The sequence below is a fragment of the Triticum dicoccoides genome, chromosome 6B (genome assembly GCF_002162155.2).
Source record: "Triticum dicoccoides isolate Atlit2015 ecotype Zavitan chromosome 6B, WEW_v2.0, whole genome shotgun sequence".
Taxonomy (NCBI): domain Eukaryota; kingdom Viridiplantae; phylum Streptophyta; class Magnoliopsida; order Poales; family Poaceae; genus Triticum; species Triticum dicoccoides.
Genome location: NC_041391.1, coordinates 558,604,391 through 558,622,320, shown reverse-complemented (window position 1 = coordinate 558,622,320; position 17,930 = coordinate 558,604,391). Strand labels below are relative to the sequence as shown.

At 45.7% G+C, this 17,930-nt stretch overlaps 1 protein-coding gene, 1 long non-coding RNA gene and 1 pseudogene across 11 annotated transcripts; all 3 read right to left on the bottom strand.

Annotated features, from left to right (window-relative positions):
- Nucleotides 1-6,500: 6,500 nt before the first annotated feature.
- On the bottom strand, nt 6,501-12,175 carry LOC119323627. Of its 10 annotated transcripts, none has more exons than XR_005156420.1 (5): nt 11,298-12,175; nt 8,949-9,037; nt 8,662-8,783; nt 7,993-8,091; nt 6,501-7,262 (listed from the first exon to the last, which is right to left on the bottom strand). XR_005156420.1 is itself a non-coding variant. In XM_037597324.1 (5 exons), exons 1-4 carry the CDS (start codon nt 11,818-11,820, stop codon nt 8,049-8,051), a joined length of 777 nt encoding a protein of 258 aa, XP_037453221.1. In that variant the 5' UTR covers nt 11,821-12,175; the 3' UTR covers nt 6,501-7,683; nt 8,018-8,048. The 10 variants fall into 10 exon arrangements, 4 of the variants coding, with proteins under 4 accessions (XP_037453221.1, XP_037453220.1, XP_037453222.1 ...); XR_005156421.1 differs by having other exon boundaries at nt 6,501-7,250; XR_005156422.1 differs by having other exon boundaries at nt 7,993-8,075.
- A 1,346-nt stretch (nt 12,176-13,521) lies between these two features.
- On the bottom strand, nt 13,522-15,599 carry LOC119326336 (annotated as a pseudogene).
- A 244-nt stretch (nt 15,600-15,843) lies between these two features.
- On the bottom strand, nt 15,844-17,302 carry LOC119322301. Its single transcript, XR_005155512.1, has 3 exons — nt 17,191-17,302; nt 16,193-16,460; nt 15,844-16,090 (listed from the first exon to the last, which is right to left on the bottom strand). It is a non-coding gene; the product is annotated as an uncharacterized LOC119322301 (long non-coding RNA).
- Between the last annotated feature and the right edge of the window lie 628 nt (nt 17,303-17,930).

The following is a 17,930-nucleotide window of genomic DNA, read 5'->3' as shown; positions in this document are numbered from 1 at the left end:
CGTGGAGGTCCCGACCTAGGAGGTGGACGAGGCTGTGTGGCTCGCGGCTGAGCTGCTCTTAGCCTGGGTCGCCATCGTCTCCGTGCGCCACGCTGACAGGAAGATGGTCGCCGAGTCCCCGGGCATTCGCCGCACACCCAGGTACTCCGACGCCTCCCCAGTAGCTGTCCGAGCGGCGGACCGCGACGCTCGCGCGAGTGTCCAATGGCTCCGGTGTCCGATGAGCGTGGCTGCCGGCCATGGCCGTGGTCGTGTGCCACTGCCTCTCCCGCTGCCGCTGGAATGACGGAGGCTCGCGGCCAAGATCCGGGGAGAAGGAGCTCCGTGACGGCGAGCTCCTCTAGGAGCAGGGCGACCACGTACTCCAAGAGCACGACGACGACAAGCTTGAGGCTCCTTCGGGCGACCTTAACAAGGAAGAGGGTGGCAGCTGGATGAGGGTTAAAATCACGCCGGAGTCACCGTGTTGTCCTCTGACGACACATCCGGCGTCCCATGATTTTCAGGACGACGGCGGCGCGACAGCTGGACCTCCCTGCCAGCCTGCCCGGCCAAACTCCACAAGCTGCAGCTCACAGATCCAATCCAAGAAACGTCCTCCCAGCTAGTGCCATGGTTCCCCCACAGAAGGAGCAGGTGAATTACTTGCTATTACTTAGAACTTCTTTCTCCTTTCTTCATTCTCCTATTACAGAAGCTACACCATATGGTTGTTTGATGATCTGTTAATTCTTCATGGCAATGTGGTTCGTCAATAGCCATTAGTGGTACATGCACGTGTGTTGAGTTTAATTTCAGCTATAGTTTGACTTAGTGGTCACTTGCTTTGTCGGTCTTTGCCCATGGAGTTTGGAATGCTCATATGATTTCTATTCAAAAAGTTTCCGAAATAGGAGGAACTTGGCAGCCATGCCATTTGGTGACCTTCAGATAAGGTGTTGTTCCATGCATTGTGCTTATCTTGCCAAGAACAAAAGAAGTGCTTACTCTCTGTCATGTTAGAATTTCTGATTCAGTAAACAAGTGCTCATGTATCAGGAGGAATGAGGAAGACGGACAGGAGGAGTTTGGTGCCAATTCTACATGCGTAGAGGATTTTTCTTTGGACTATTATTAGGGCTGTTTGTAGTTATTAATAGAATTATTAAGGTAGAGAAAGGAGGACCATTGGATTATAACGGACGACAGATTCTGCCTTCTACAACATGTACAACAGAGGAGCCGAACCCAATTTTCAGACCCCCCAGCCCTGACGTGGTCTCTCCCTTACCCATGTTGTAGCAACTGTGCTATAGGCTGTAGCATTGCCGCCGATGTTGAACTTGACGGGTATGTGCTACTCACTGGCAACTTGAGCGCACGAGGCAGGTTCATCGTGTCCGGGGATCTCCTCGTCGACGACGCAGGAGGGTGGTGCTCGAGGAATCACGCAAGTTTCTTTTCACAAAGCGTGTGCTCGAGATGGAGGATGGCATCGTTTCATACCTCATCGTTTTATGCGAGCATTGGATTGAAGTTGTTCATGAGCTTCCTTCACCAATTAGACAGATGCTATGTAATTACTGGAGCTCTGAAGCTACAGTTACGGGATCCAGTCTTTTTAGACCCTTGACATCACATACCTCACATGATGTGTTAATGTTGTTCTATATATACCTAGCATAGCATTTTAACCATGCTATAAAATTAAATTTACCATGCTACAAAGTAAACTTGCCATGTTAGTTCACATAATGAATCCTTTGTGCAGGGAGTTCTAGCGAAGCTTTATACAAGGAGCTATGGCATGCTTGGGCTAGGCCGTTGATCACAGTGCCTCACCAAGGTGAAAGTTTACTACTTTTCGCATGTTTATATTGGAACAGGCATGTTTATATTAGAACAGGTATGTCTCACCGCCATTGGTGTTTGCTCTTCTTGATGCCCCATAACCAATGAATGAATTTGCTACACAACACAAACAGTAGCTATTTGTGTTATGGGACACTGCTTTGTTCTTGTGTCAAAAAATGACAATATGACTTTGTTTATGCGGAATAATCATCCAGGTATTTAAAGTTCATCCACGTACATATTTAGAACTTGATATTCTCTAGTGTGGTCATGTATTAGTTGAAAAATGAATATCCATCAGAGGGTACCACCTTACATACAGTGCTTCCAGCCTTACAGGCCGCACCAGAAGTCCCTTTGCCAAGCTTCACTGTGATGACTAACTTACTACTTGACAAATATCTTTGCTAACTGATAAAAGCAACAACTTAGGTACATAAACTCATTTTCACATGTTATGACAAACTGATTTCTTCCAGCTGACAAAAAACCTAGAAAACAGAGTACTAATACATAGAGAGGGTATAATTGTTAAGGCTACTTTACGAATTAATTTGGGAATAGACTGAACATATCAGGATATACATGAGTTGACTGCGAAGAAAAGAAATCATCATCTACTAATACTGTACTAAATGAACATTATCCATTCACATCTCCAGTATTGTACTATTATACATGACAGAGAATGACTAACATCACTCGTTCTTCTCTTAAAGCTGCCTAGAAAATACAGTCAGCAGAGAAGTTAGAAGGATTTTGAGCACTAAACTCCAGTTATCAATACACTGGACTGTCTACCGATCTCCAACTGGTTAATTTAAGAATCATCACCTTTACCAATAAGGGGTCAATTGTCTGTAAGATGTGATTTGCTTGCATGCATTTCATAGGTAAATATGTGCATAAAAGTTAGGACTTGCCTACATACCTGGATATTTGCATTCACATAGACAATATATCTTCAATTCACATGTAGGACACAAGAATGTGTAGTCACAAACTCACAATTCCATGGCAGCAAAAATATTCAATAATCTGTGAACTCCATAAACAATGATATTATAGATCTCTTGTTTTGTTGATATATTTACATATAGAAGGAGATGTAGTCTACAGGAGAGAAGCAACCAGCAATGGTGTTAATGTCACCTCTCCATAGTACCATCGGTCCAAAGGCACTCAAGTAAAAATCAAAACACAAAAACGACAAATGGCACTGGGAGTTTGGAGCCCGCCCATCTGATTTAGATGATCTGGGAAAGAGCAATGATTTTGCCCTCTTGTGGATTTAAAATACAATTAGAAAAGTTCACTGGACTGATGAATGGGTGTTTTAAGCTCACCCAACTTCCTTAGTTTTGAAAATGAACAAATCCCTTTCAAAACATAATTTAATACATCATATCTATGCAGACATTGCCAATTCAATTTTCTGGTACGCAATAGTTAAAACATAGGAACTTCTAGTACAACATATATATACGCAGGAGTATATATATCAGAAAGCATGGTAGAGTTCTTTTGTTATTAAAATGCTCCCTCTTGTGAGTTTAATAGCAGTTTAGGATAAAATCCTGGATCGCTACACCAGTCACTAAAGTTGAGCGTTGGATGGCTTCAAAGATCCAGCTGATGGTGTTAAACCGATGATGCACAGTCAGCTTCCTTGTCAGGACAAAGCTTACACGCAGCCCAGGCCAATTGGGCTGATCAGAAAGTCAAAAGAAATCGAAACCCACCCTATTAGACTTCGTACACACAAGCACTGACACTTCAAACACACACGCGCGCCACCTGTATTATAGGTGTGCTAATGCCTAAAGTGCCAGAACAAATCATGCTCCTATGCACATCACAACAGACATGCGTAAACACATTACAAATTTCTGAAGAAAAGGGTCGGGGTGTCACAAGGCCACATGATTTTAATAGGAAAGACTTCTGGTCATGTGTCATCTAAAAGTATATGCATGCAGGGACCTTTTCTCTCTTGATCTTGGAAACATCTACCTGCCTGGAAAGATGCTAGAAGCATGATGCAGACCAGCGGCAAAGTAGAAAAATCAAATTAAGAAAAGCTATCTAATTGATGGAAGGAACTTCATTTTATAATGTAATTCACTCTATCAGGCAAACTGTGATGTTTTAGCATCCACGGTCAAAACATCAACATAAAATTCAAATATTTAGACATGACAATAGCAGAGTTTTTCTCAATCATTCATGTGGGACAAAATACATAGAATGTAACAGTAGCACTTCTTTCTCATGTACTCATGTTGGGCAGAAAAAATATTAGATGTTGAAAAATCATGTTACACATGAAGCCAAATAAGCATTTCTGCATAAACCAAAAGGATAAACTCACCCTGGGGTAGACTGCAATCATCTGATAACCACATCAATCCTGTATAATCTATTCAAACAGATTCATAGGTCAAAATATGACAAATAGCATCCATTGTGTAGCTTTGTTAAGGGTATTGTTTGATGCCGGGTTGCAAAGCATAAACACTTGTTACTACATTTAAATCTATGCTGCTAAAAAAGATAAGTAAGTGGTAAGAATTATGAAAATATATAACACCCATTCCAAGGATTCCAAAAACTAAAAAGAAAAGGATGCCCAATATGGGCTCTTCTATATGTGCACTTTATATTTCCTATATGAAAAGGAATAAGGCATGAAACCTAGCAAGCAGTCAAGCGAACCTGACGGTACTGGTCTCTTGCCATTGAGGTCAATGCACTTGATTTGGCCCTGCGTGCTACTGCCTTCATGCCACAAGGCTTTCTTACTCTTGCCGTCCTCTCCCTCGAATGCAGTGTACATACACCATAGAAAAATGTAAGGAACTGAACATATGACATATCCTTCATCAATTCTTAATAAAAAACTAAAAGTACAGTTTTTCTCAATGGCTCATAAGCCTTCTGTTCAATCCTTTCTTCTCACAGAGAGTTTTCCTCTCCCTCCAGTGCAAGGAACGACAAGTGCATACACCATAGAGAGAATGTTAGCAACTGAACATATACCATGTCGTTCATCAATTCTTACAAAAAACTGAACTGAAAATGAAGCTCTTCTCATTGGCTCATAGCCTTCTTTTCAATCCTTGCTTCTCACATAGTGTTTCTAGATTCACAAATAACCAAATAAGGAGGCAACCAACAACATATAGTAGCACATATTAACAACACAAGTAGAGTCAGGCCAAGCAGCAGCCAAGCTTGGCAGCAGCAGAACCAACAGCAAACACATATACCAACACAAATCAAAGGGAGGTGGGGCTCTTGACCAGAATCAAACTCTTCTCACCCTCTCTTTCTTCTCATCCTCCTCTTCCGAGGCTGCACCGTCATCGGCCAGCATGTCAATGTCAATCTTGTTGATGAGCTCGCCTTTGGTGAGGCGCCGGTAGCGGCCGGGACGGTTGGGGCCCCATCCCTGGGTGAGCGCCCGGACCCAGCTCTCAAGCCGGGCGCGGTCCAGCAGCCTGACGGCGGGTTCGTCGATGGCCACGCTGCCGAGGGCGTCAAGGAACTTGTGGGGAACGAAGGCGAGGCCGGTGTTGGCCCTTGTGAGGGCGTCGGCATCATAGGCAGCGAGGAAGGGGTTGACGGTGGTGGCGGGGAGAGGAGACGAGGGGGGATTCTGGGAGGGGGAGTGGAGGCGCGCGGGTGGCGGCCCTTGGTCTTGGCCTAGACCAACTCCCCGACAGCTAGGGTCTGGGGCTGGGGCTCGGGATCCTCGATCGCCACCCTCCCCTGCTCCTTGCAATGGTGGCGGCATGGGAGAGAGAGAGGAGGACGAGAAGGAGTAGGAGAGGTGGCGGCGCGAAGATCTGCGCCCAATCTAGAATCATGGCGTGCGGCGCGTGATGCCGGTGACCTGCGCCCGACTCGGCTGGACCGAGAACTGCCGCCCCCACTGCTGCACCTCAAGCGCCGGGGAGAGAAGGCAGCGTCGGCCGCTGCGTGCGAAGAAGAGGATGGAGCCGGCGGCGCGGCGGGAGGGAAGGAAGGGATCGGGGGAGGGGAGAGCACGGGAGAGAAGGCACGGGATATTTTTCACCCCGGTCGATCCAGGTTTTCATCGCTGCTCTCGCTCCCAGAAACCCATCTCCACCACGAGGAAGCAAAAAACCAGCCGATTCCTGGACCCCCACAGTTAACAAGGCCCACACGTCATTTACCTATTGTACCAGTCATGTATGTACAAAACAATCGACGGTTTACCAGGCGCCAGCAGCCAAAAAAAACTGTAGCAGCTCGATCGGGTGGACCACGACGTCGCGCGCGAGCAATGCCGCTAGAATGGCGGGTACTCTAGCAGGCTTTATATGTTAGATTGCAGATGTTATCTGTGCGTATTTGATATGTTTTAGGTGTGGACCCGTTAAAAGTTGGGGGTCTGGACCTGTTTTAAAATCATAAACGCGGGACAAAGAAGCTGAAACAGGGGATACGGGACAGGGACAGTTGTCATCTAAAAAATATGACTGAAGCCAATTGGATTTCAGCCGGATGTGATTTAGACAGTCACATTATCTTTCACAAGTTGCGTACATACGCATGAAAGTAACCTCCACCCATAAGTAACTTGGTTGCAACCACCTCAGTGCAGTACAAGGAGGTTCACACCAATGCCAATAAGAATCATAGATCACAATTACTGGATACCCTTAAAATAAAATAAAATAAAATAAAATAAGGATCATATCATAGATCACCAAACATGACAAGTAATTGAGACAACCCACTCCATACAAATTATGAATTACTCTCCCTCCGTCCCGAATTAAGTGACGCAGGAGAGAAAAAAATTGCACTAATGTCAATTTTACACTACAGTCCAGTACATTTCAAATTCTGACTTCAAGCTCCCCAGCACCTCGCGATCCCCAGCACCTCGCCGGGGCAGGATCTCGCCAGCACCTCCTCTGCCAGCGAGCTTCCCTCAAGCTCCTGCTGGGCGCCCCTCAGGCCCTCAGGTCTCCCTCCTCAAGCTGCTCGCGCTCAAGGAGCTCAAGGCCCTCAAGCTCGCACTCCAGGATCTGCTCGTCGGAGCTCCTTCTCCCCCTGCCGCCGGTGGAGCTCCCTCCTCAAGCTCCCTCAAGGTCCCGCTGCTCGCTGGAGCCCCTTCCCGCCAGGATCCTGCTCGAACTCCAGGATCTGCTCGCCGGAGCTCCTTCTCCCCCTGTCGCCGGTGGAGCTCCCTCCTCAAGGTCCCACTGCTCGTCGGAGCCCCTTCTCGCCAGGATCTTGCTCGAACTCCAGGCTCTGCTCGCCGGAGCTCCTTCTACCCCTGCCGCTGGTGGAGCTCCTGCTCCCTCTGCCCCACGGCCCCTGCAATTCACCACGCCTCCACCACATCCAGGCTCCAGGCTGCTGCTGCTTCTCCTCCACCGCACCTGCAGTTCTTCCTGTGCAAATTTAGAAGAAATTTGATGATTCCAACAGCAGCTCAATTCTAGAGGTATTCAAACTTTCCCTGACATGAAAAAATGGTTGCATGCATAATTCAGATGCAAGTTGAACAAGGACTGACAAGACAAGTGGCCGGTACAGTATAGTCAAATTTATGTGTGCTCGGCAATCAAAAAGTGGATCTGCTACAACAATTTTCAAGGATACAAAAACTGTTAACCTCTAATTTAAGAGCCTATGGTTCCTTTTTTCAGGAGTATGAACATTGATGTTATTCTCAAACACGAAATAAAAATATTAGGAAAACCAGGAATCAACAACATTATAAAGACATGTGTAGCCAGACGGGTGCAAAAATGTTAAAACCAGAAATCAGCACCATTCAAGTTCATTGTACTCTTAGTTTAACACATTGCCCTGCAGATAAAAGAGAGAAATATGAAGGCTAATTTGAATTCTGCAGCTCAGACATTACTGAAAGAATACATGTTGACCATTCGGGCATCAGGAAGAACATATAGAACGATACTACCACAGTACAAATTGCTTGTCTGCACCTTGCATGAACATGTGGGAGAATTTGACAACTGGATTATTTCATTCCTTACACTAGACATGATAGATGAGCACACGACGGAAGCAAGAGAACAGTTGTAATTTGTGATTTGGACATGCTTGTTAAAGTCATTCATGGAATATGTCTAGAAATTAGTAAAGGTAGATTACCGCCAGCGAAGGAACCAATTTTCACCTTCAAATGGCCTTGATGTATCCTTTCACCTTCAAATGGTCTTGATGTATCCTTTCACCTTCAAACCAAATGATCTGTTATGTACACATAAACATTAGCAATTTCTACTCCTCATTTCTAACTGACTGGATCAATTTTGTTTTTCTTCTTTAACAGATTATTACTCCAGCTCCAAATCACAAGCTCTTGATTAGATATAAACAGTAGTATTGCATGAGCTCAAAATGCTGCAACGATAAGCATGTCCTACCAGTACTAGTTAGACTGCCAGAATGTGAGAATGGATAAACAGATGGTCAATGTCCAGAAGGACATGCCATTCCCAAGCGATTCAATAGGCTTTGAATACACATAACAAACTCATGAAGTAACCACATTGAGCATCTACTCCCTTTTTCTGCATTTGTTTTTCCATCAGACACGGTTTGTCCATCAAGTTCTTTTGAAACTTGCATAATATAATCATCTTTCTTTTGTTTTTAGGTACCAAAAGGCTATTGAAGAAATCACTAGGCGAATGGGAGCAGGCATGGCTAAATTTATATGCAGGGAGGTCTGTTAATCTAGATGACCCAATATACTCCAACAGTTTGAAGAAGCAGCAGCAGTTTACTCCAGCAATTTGAAGCAGCAGCATCACATACCTGTAATAGCAGCAGCAGTACTCCAGAAATAGCAGCAGCAGCCATGAACACCACCAGCAGCAGCAACAGCTACAACAGCAATAGCAACAGCTACACCAGCAGCAGCAGTAACCAACACATACCTGCAGGTAGTTTTTCAAAATATTCAGTTAAATTTACTATCAAAATTCAGTGAACATTCAGTTAAATTTACTGATTTGAGTAAATTTATTGTTTAACAATACTTTGCTGAAATAGCTAGATGACTCTTTGCATGATTTACCCTTTGCAATATCTAGATGACTTACCCTTTGCTCCTTATTTAACAGGAGACGAGATGTTGCTGGATGAGGAAGAAGCAATTCATCAGGAAGCAATAAGAAGAACTTCAGTGAACCTGTCAGATAAGGAAAGATTTGCTGTTTATTTTGCTTTGAAAGTGATCAAGAGCAGAGATGGAGCTATTCAGCCAGAAGACAAGATACTCATTGCAAGCCTATTGAATACAGGCATACGAACGGTTGAAAGAATCTGGAAAGATGCAAATGAACAAATTGCAGAAGGCCAAGTGGTTGTCGCAAGCAAAAGACCAGGTAGAGTTGGAAGAAAGAGAAAGAACTTGGATCTGTCAAGGACATCGACAATCCCACTCAACAGAAGGAGAACGGTTCGAGCTCTAGCAAGGTCTCTTGGTATTCCCCGCTCGACCCTACACAGGAGGTTCAAGTTAGGTGAGCTGAAGCGTGTCACTAGCACCGTGAAGCCTACCATCAAGCCAAAGAATAAGATTGCAAGACTGAAATTTTGCATGTCCATGCTCGATGAGCTTTGGATCTCAACTCCATCTCCTCTTTTCAAGCCAATGACAGACATGGTCCATATAGATGAGAAATGGTATGATATGACACGAGTGAAGAATACGTACTATCTACTCCCAAAAGAACGTACACCCGAGCGCCCCGTGCCGAATACGAACTGCATTGGCAAGGTCATGTTCCTGACAGCCGTGGCCAAGCCAAGATATAGTGATGATGGGGAGGTCATATTTGATGGCAAGATCGGGACTTGGGCCTTCGTCGAAGAGAAGGCGGCAGTCAGAACGAGTCAAAACAGAATTAGAGGAACTAAAGAACTGAAAAATGTGAAAGTGACCAGAAATGTGATGAGGGATTATCTATGCAACAAGGTGATCCCTGCTATACAAGACAAATGGCCTGACGAAGATATTGGAAGAACCATCTATATACATCAGGATAATGCCAAGCCACATGTCCTGCCTAATGACGTGGGTTTTCAAGAGGCTGTAGCACAAACGGATCTTGATATTCGGTTGTTGCAACAACCACCCAACAGCCCCGATATGAACGTTTTAGACCTATGCTTGCACAATTCTCTTCAATCCCTAACTGATTGCTTATCACCTAAAACTATTCAGGAATTGGTAGAAGGTGTGGAGGAACAGTTCGAGAACTATGAGGTTCAGAAGTTGTTTAGAAGCTTCGTGACACTCCAGGCAGTTATGATTGAGGTTATGAAAAATAAAGGAGGCAATGAGTATACACTCCCGCATTTGCATAAAGATCGCCATCAAAATGAAGGAAGGTCAGCAATCTTTCTATCTTGCGATGCTCGGCTAGTTGCTGAGACCAAGACCCTTATAGAGGAAGGAGAGAGAGAGAGGAGTGAGGGAATGAGAGATTGAGAGGAGTGAGGGAAGGAGAGAGAGAGAGGAGTTTTATCTTGTGTATTGTCGTATTCAGATAATTGGAGAAATGTGGAGCATTGTGCATGTCTTGTCTTGTTTATTTGAATTTATTTAAATTTGTTGGAATTTATTAGAATTTGGAGTATTGGATATTGATGATTATCTACTCATGGACAGTGCTACTCCATGGAACTTACTCATATAAACAGAGCATCCAGGAGCAGCAGCATTGCACACAGTAATTAGCCTAGTAATTGTACTCATCCAGGAGTAAACAGAAGATCCACCACACAAGGCCATCATAGCAGTACACACAAACCTAAAAAGTGAACTCCCTCCCTACATGTCGCTGGACCAGCTCAAGGAGCTGGGCTGGGCCAAGCGGTGGAGCTCGCAGCCCTACATGTCGCGCCGCACGGTCAGTCGCCGCCACGCGCCACTACTTACATCATCAAACATTTGGAATTTGCAGTTGCAGGTGTTTGATCAATGTGGTGGTGTGGCGCTGGAGTTGATAAACTTATCCTTGCTATCCTGCCAACTGAACCATTCTGTACTTTGCAAAAGTATGTCATGTTCTACTGAGCTTAATGGACCGCGAATAGATCGTCTGAACTTCAGAAAATTGTACTCCCATTCCTCCCTATATTATCCCCCATGTAATCTTTCTTCCTTGTGCAAATGAATGGAGCCAAAATATACTGAAAACTGGCAGGTCAGTTTGTGGTTTTGAAACTGAATGTTGCCGATTTCTTCAGTTTCAGTTTTAGGGTGGTGTGGACGTATGCAGGTAGCAGCAATTAACTTGATTGTGCTAGCAGCAACTAGGAGTAAACAAAGCATCCTAGGTACACCAGCAGCAGCAGTACTCAGCAGAAGCAGTAGTGCATCAACAGGAGCAGCAGCACATGAGTTCGAGCCATAGAACAGAGGAATGGGAGGAAGAACTTACCAACAGTGGCTGTAGCCGATGCAGAACACAGATCGGTCGCGCCACCAGCAGCAACACCAGCAGTAGCCATGAACAGAGAGAGCACCGCCGCCGTCCCTGCACGACGAGGAGGAGGTGACTGCATCACGCCAACACCACGGGCGTCGAGGAGGACCACCAGGAAGCGCCGAGTACGCGCCACCGGATCGAGCTTCCCCGCCACCGGATCTACAACGCCGCCACAGGATCTGGCACTTCCGCCACCGGATGCGCCGAAAAATTGAAGCTTTTTCAGCCACCAAGTGCTGGAGGTGGAGCACGAGGCGAGGTGAGGTGAGGTGGGGGCGAGGTGCAGCTCCACACAGCCATGAGGGGAGGAGGCGGGGAGGAGGAAGGAGGCGAGGAGGACGGGAGGACGGCGGGGAGGAGGACGGCGGCGAGGAGGACGGGAAGAGGACGGAAAAAAAATTCGGTGGAGACCGGCTGCAAACCTCCTCCTGTGCAGCCCCACCTTCGATGCGCGCCACATGGACAAGCTCAGCATCGTATGGATCGTCTCCTCCGCATCAGTTCCCAAGCGTTGCGCAGCTCCCAGCTCGGCTCGGCTCCTTTGTTAGCGTTGGGGATTCGATCCTCACTGCCGCGACCGGTTCACGAGCGCGCCGCCGCTGCCTGGATTCGCCTCCTCTGCCGCCTGGCTTTGGCCCCGCCGTCGCCTGCAGTCGCCTCCATCAACGCCGCCCGTCTCGGAAACTCCCGCCGGCAAGGATTGTTTCCCCACCCAGCTGTCCACCTTCTGTACTCAAGTGCTTGCTATGTATATATGCCGCTGTTGCGAAAGTGATCTTCTGAGGGCGAGTACATGTGGTCGCGGTATCCCCCTGCTCGCTCGCCTCGTGATCCAGAAACACGAGCGTACAGGCCCAGGTATTATTCACGTATAGTGTTTTTTGAACAGTTCACATGGCCCACGTCTGCCCGCACGGCCTTCCAACGCCGTGAGGCACCTGGGCTCCGGCTTAGACGTACGCAAATGGGATGGGTCGTTTTTGCGCCGATTCTGGGCCAACACTGGCTGCTGCTCTTTTACTGTTGTGCCGCTTCACTACCTTACCCATCACGATTCATTCATCCCCTTCCCTCTCGCTCATTCTACGCTGCACTTAATTTAGTGCAGTGTTAGAAATAGCTTGCTTCCAATGCTTACTAAACTTAGATTAGATCAAGGAGAAACTAACCTCTGTGGATACTCCATCCACCTCGTCACTTGGATCTGATTTTGTAAGCCCAGTCAACAAGAGAGATAGCATGATTGGAGCCATGGCGAGAGCTGCCTTCTAATGGTCAGTCTCTGTTTTACCAGTACAGAGGAATGGCTCAACCCAAGCAGTCTGCTCCGCTCCTTATCTACTTGCTGCTGCTCGTCTTCCCGCTCACAGACTTTGAAATTTGAAAGGGATTGCCACAACAATGGGCGCGTGGCATCCCAGACAGCACGCACCTGTCTACTTTGCATAGTGGTACTACGTGTCAATCACTCACCTGTGTGGAATATCTCAACGGGCAAGCATGCCAAAATTTATCTCAGATTTGATTTTCTTATCAACACACACTATACTCCGGATGGGTAATGTAGTTCTCACAATACATAATCCAGACCGGTTATTAAATTCATGCACCACATTGTGATTATACTCAGCAATTCTGAATGCACTCCCCGGTCTCTACGAAATTTCAGACTTTCATGGTTGTGCTCTTGAAGAAACCATAATGCAAGCAATTATCTTCAAAAATTCAGAAAGCAAGACACATTTGACAGTCATGAATTTATGTCTGTGCTCTTCAAGAGACCATAATGCAAGCAATGATCTATAAAAATTCAGAAAGCAAGACGTTTGATAGTCATCAAATTGCAATAATGCATGATCACATTGGAACAAAATTCAGAAATACAGACACCAAAATTTCAGAAACCAAGACTCATTTTCACAGTCATCCAATGTCCATAATGCATCCTCACATTGCAACATAATCCAGAAATCATTACAGTGCAAGAGTTCTATTGTGGAACATAATTCAGAAACCAAGACATGTTTCACAGTAATCAAAATTCCATAATGCATCATCACATTGGAACAAAATTCAGAAAATCATGACAGTCCAGAAGCTCCATTGTGGCACAAAATTCAGAAATCATGACAGTAGATGAGTTATACTAACGGAACTACCGACGAACCCTCATACACACAGTTCCAAACCATTTGTAGCATACAGTAGCTTCAGATTATACATAGTTGGCACAACAACAGCTGAATACACCTAGCAAGCATGGAAATAAAGAAGTTCTAGTGATGGAACTACCAACGCACACATGAAATTCTACAGGTTCATAGTCTAAACAAACAGATTCTTGCAATTGCTCACAACCCAATCATCCGCAGATCACCCACTTTGTTGCAGTTGTTTCACCTGCGCCCTTCGATTCCACAATTTTTGCCCCTTGCTGGCTTGCGAACAGGCTTCGGGGCATCACCCCTGTCCGGGCACGTAGTCCTCTTGTGCCCCTGCTGCCGACATATGCTGCAGAACCTTGTCCGTTTGCTGAGCCCCTCATACGGTGCCTTCTCACGGCTGGTGGTTGGGCGCCCCATTTCTTTCCTCTTCTTTGGTGCCAAAAAACCAGCGAGTCTGTTACCACTCTCATTTGCAGAAGTAGAATCATGATTCACCGTAGCCATAACTGCACTGCCACTTGCTGCAGCAAGAGGTATTTGTACTGGTAGTTGATTAACAACATCTCCATGTTCAGCTACCCTGTCCTCCAAACCCAGCCATCCCTAATTTCTGCAAATGGTTGCATTTCCACCATGCAGTTCTTAATGAGAACCATGAATTTCTCATATGCTTCGACACTTGCATCACCCATCCGCACCAACTCCATGGCATGCATATACATATTAAAATGCCTGAAGCTGAATGGATTTTTATGTGCATTATCTCTTTGATATTGAGTAAGGTGAGGTGGTAATACGTCACGCGCGTCCTTGGTCCACCGTTTGACAATGTGCTTCTGTGGTATTTTCGTAATACAGATGAAATCCAGCACCTGTATTTTTCAAATTGCTCATTTAGTGCATCACAGACTGCACATAGTGTATACACATCTCAAAAGCATATTCTTCATTTTTTTCAGAAACCATACCTTCAGAACATGGCTGCAAAGGAGCCCCATGTGTGCAAATTGCCCGCACTCGCAGTCAAATTCCTCACCTCCTTCAAGAACATTCACCTTATATGATACCCTACACCATTTTTCTCTCCGTGCGGCTTCCATATGAATTGCAAGATACAATTTCCCTTTCTCGAGCTCCTCCACTTGGTACGCGCCGCACTCATAGAGAATATGCCCAAACTGCTCAAACATAGCTCGTGTGTATATCTTGCCAGCATGTCTCTCAATAGCTAAGTTTGCTTTCTACAGTGATCTGCACTGAAATATTAGATGTACCAAATTAGTGACCAAAAATTACTACTGCACATCTGGTGCCAAATTATGAAAAAGATCTTACTATTCGTGTCCGCTTCTCCTCGTAGTTCTCCTCAGCTTCCCTGTCAAACTGAAGCCTCATGTATTTCTTCACAAACAAATGCATTGGACAACCAGGCGGGACATAGTTCTTCAGCATGTGATTCGCACTTTCGCTACGCTGGGTGCTGGTCATCTTAGCACAGAAAACACCTTTAAAATATGGCTTCGCCCACTTGTGTCTTATGTCATACAGTTGTATCATATAGTCGTGTGTCTTCAGGTTATATTTCTCCACCAATATCCTCCAACCTTCCTCGAATTCATCGATTGTAAGCATGTGATTTACTACCTTGTGGAACTCTGCCCTGAACTCGCTCTTCTTGGTGTACAACAAGCTGAGTGATTCCTTCGCCTTCTCCAGCACATGCCACTTGCACCATCGGTGTGCCGTTTGAGGCATCACATTTTTAATGGCAACCTCCATCGCTCGGTTTTGATCTGCACAACATCACCAGATTATATTAGACAAGCATGCTTTTGTAACATCAATACAAACATTTGTCATACATAGAGTATGTACAGTATGGATTCACACCTATCAGAATGGTTTTTGGTGCACTTCCATCCATCATCCTAACAAATTCTGTGAAAACCCACTCAAATGTCTCGATCTTCTCACTACGGACCAAAACCCTAGATAGGATGATGCACTGGAAATGATTATCACACCTACAAACAGACCAAATGGCATGTTGTATAGGTTTGTTCTATATGTCGTATCGAAGGTAACAACATCTTCGAAGAATGTGTACTGCAGCCTGCTACTCCCATTTGCCCACATACGAGTCGTTATCCGCCCATCCTGGTCCGCCTGGACACGATACGTGAAGTGTGGATCTCTTGAACCCAGATCTGCAAAAACCTCCATCGTTTTCCTCACATCATCCTCTACCCGCTCTCTGCTGATTTTACCACACAAATTTTTCAGAGCCCTTTTTGTGAAAGGCAACTTTTCCATTGAACCAAAAAAGCTCCCAATTATACTGTGTACTTTGGCTAAATTCACATTGTTCTGCCGTAACTGCTCTACCAAGTCTCTGCTATAGGCATCAATGTGATTGTGGGACGGCCAGTGAATCGTGTGCCCATATGTTGGAGATAGCGAATGATTGTGTTGTTCACGATGTTCAGATATGTACCAACCATTGTCCTTCAAATAGAGCAACCTTATTAATGCTGGGCATTCGCATCGGCACGATCTCGTGTTCTCCACCCCTGCTTTGCCCTGCAAAACACCAATCATACAAGCACATGCAAAAATCAGGTTTCACAGACTCAAAAAGCAGACCAAATTTATGAAATAATCAAGGAGGGTACAAATACATACCGTACATCCACAAACGATTTCCTGCATGCATTTTGTTCTCTCCACATTCAGCCTACTCTTCCCATACCTTATTCCAAATCCCTTCTCCCATGAGTAGAGATTGTAAAAAGCATAGGTCTCCCCAAGTGTATCAAAGCTTGTCCCCGGTGCTGGCATGATTACAACAATGCTGCCTGGCTTGTCAGCAAACCCCCTTATTGCCTTCTCAAGGGCGCTGGGTGGCCCAGGGCAAGGCGCCCTCCCAGGAGCATCAACTCCAATTCTAACCCTGCATTTTTTATAGATCAATATGTCACAACTTGTATGTGTACTGGAATGAAGTCAACGATATCCTGCTTATGCCTACATCCGGAGTTTTCAACATTTCAATCTCATACTCATTCGCTTTATCCACAATCCACTATCCCTAGCATTTCTTTGTCCCCCTCAAGCTGCATATCAGAAACCTTCCCAACGAAATTGTGGTATCCTGATCCAGGACTGCTTTGCCTTTTTGTTATCCTAGTATACCTACTGGTAGGCACCCAGGTTAAGGCTGCCAACATGACATGTTTACCAAATTTAAATTATATTTATGTTTCATGAATGGCCAATTTTTATTTATCATGTCAAACAAGCCCGCCTTTTAGTCCATGCTCTAACTTATATTCTTACTTTCCCTATATTCCATGATCTAATTTTCGAACTACTAGTTCCCAGCTCAATTCCGCTATCTATCCCCTAGTATCAGAATCCAGTATCCATAAACAAATAGCAACACTGCTATGCTTTATATTAACCATCTGGCCCTGCTAGTTTGCAAAGTACTACCTATGAGGGAAGCACACAAGCGTTTTCCAAAATGTTGTATACAACTATTCCAATTTTCAGAGCATCTTCTTTATCCAAAAAATCCATATACAACCTACTGCTAAACTGGCCTGACTACACACAAGTCAGAATGTGGCACTTGCAAAGTATACTTCAAAGTGGACAAACACCATTAGCCAATAGATTACCTGCGAGTCTAGCCAGGAGTTTTTGGATCAATTTGACCTATGGATTGCTTAGATGCTTGCGGTTCATCACCCCCCTCTACCGCGACTGTCACATCCGCCGCACAAATCCGCCCGTCAGTGCTACCTATGGCCATTGGGGGCAGCTCTTCGGCTCCTATCGCCACAGCTGGGTAGAGCAGAGGCTCCATTGGTAGCTCGTTGTCGTTCACCTCCTCCATCACCGCGGTCCTGCAGTCCACCAAATCCATGGATGAGAGGCACATATCCACCAACAGGAACTCTATTGAGATGGGGAGGGGCGGGGTGGTGGTGGGGGTGGAACGAAGCTGAGGGATTTGGATTACCTCCTAATTGGTTGCATGAGGAACTCCATTCGGGAATCGCCGCCGCATTTTCCTTCCGCCGCAGACCTCGGCGGGCGTCAATGGCGCTGCAGGATAACATGGCCACGGGCGGGAGAGAGCTCCTTCTTCCATCTGACTTGTCATTTATTACGCTGCCCACTGCCCCCTACCGGAGATCCATTACCTGAGCCACGGATCGGGAGTAGAACGCAGACTCGAGCCACGGCTTAGGGAATCTCCCGTCACGGCCCCAACCACGGCCTCCGTCACCGACGGTTCGTACGCCGCAGACCCATACGGTATTCTTTCCTCCCGTGAATTAATAAGGAAGGAACAGCTGGCGAGAGACAAATCTCAAAGCCCTATCGAGCCGTCCTGATAACGCGAGCACCTGTG

Excerpts from the sequence above, each read along its gene's own strand:
- LOC119323627 (XM_037597322.1), bottom strand. The coding sequence starts at position 11,820 with ATGCTGAGCTTGTCCATGTGGCGCGCATCGAAGGTGGGGCTGCACAGG. Across the intron at positions 9,038-11,297 it reads ATCGGCTACAGCCACTGTTG|GTTCACTGAAGTTCTTCTTA; the intron begins GTAAGTTCTTCC and ends CTTATCTGACAG. Across the intron at positions 8,784-8,948 it reads TGTTAAATAAGGAGCAAAGG|GTATGTGTTGGTTACTGCTG; the intron begins GTAAGTCATCTA and ends AACTACCTGCAG.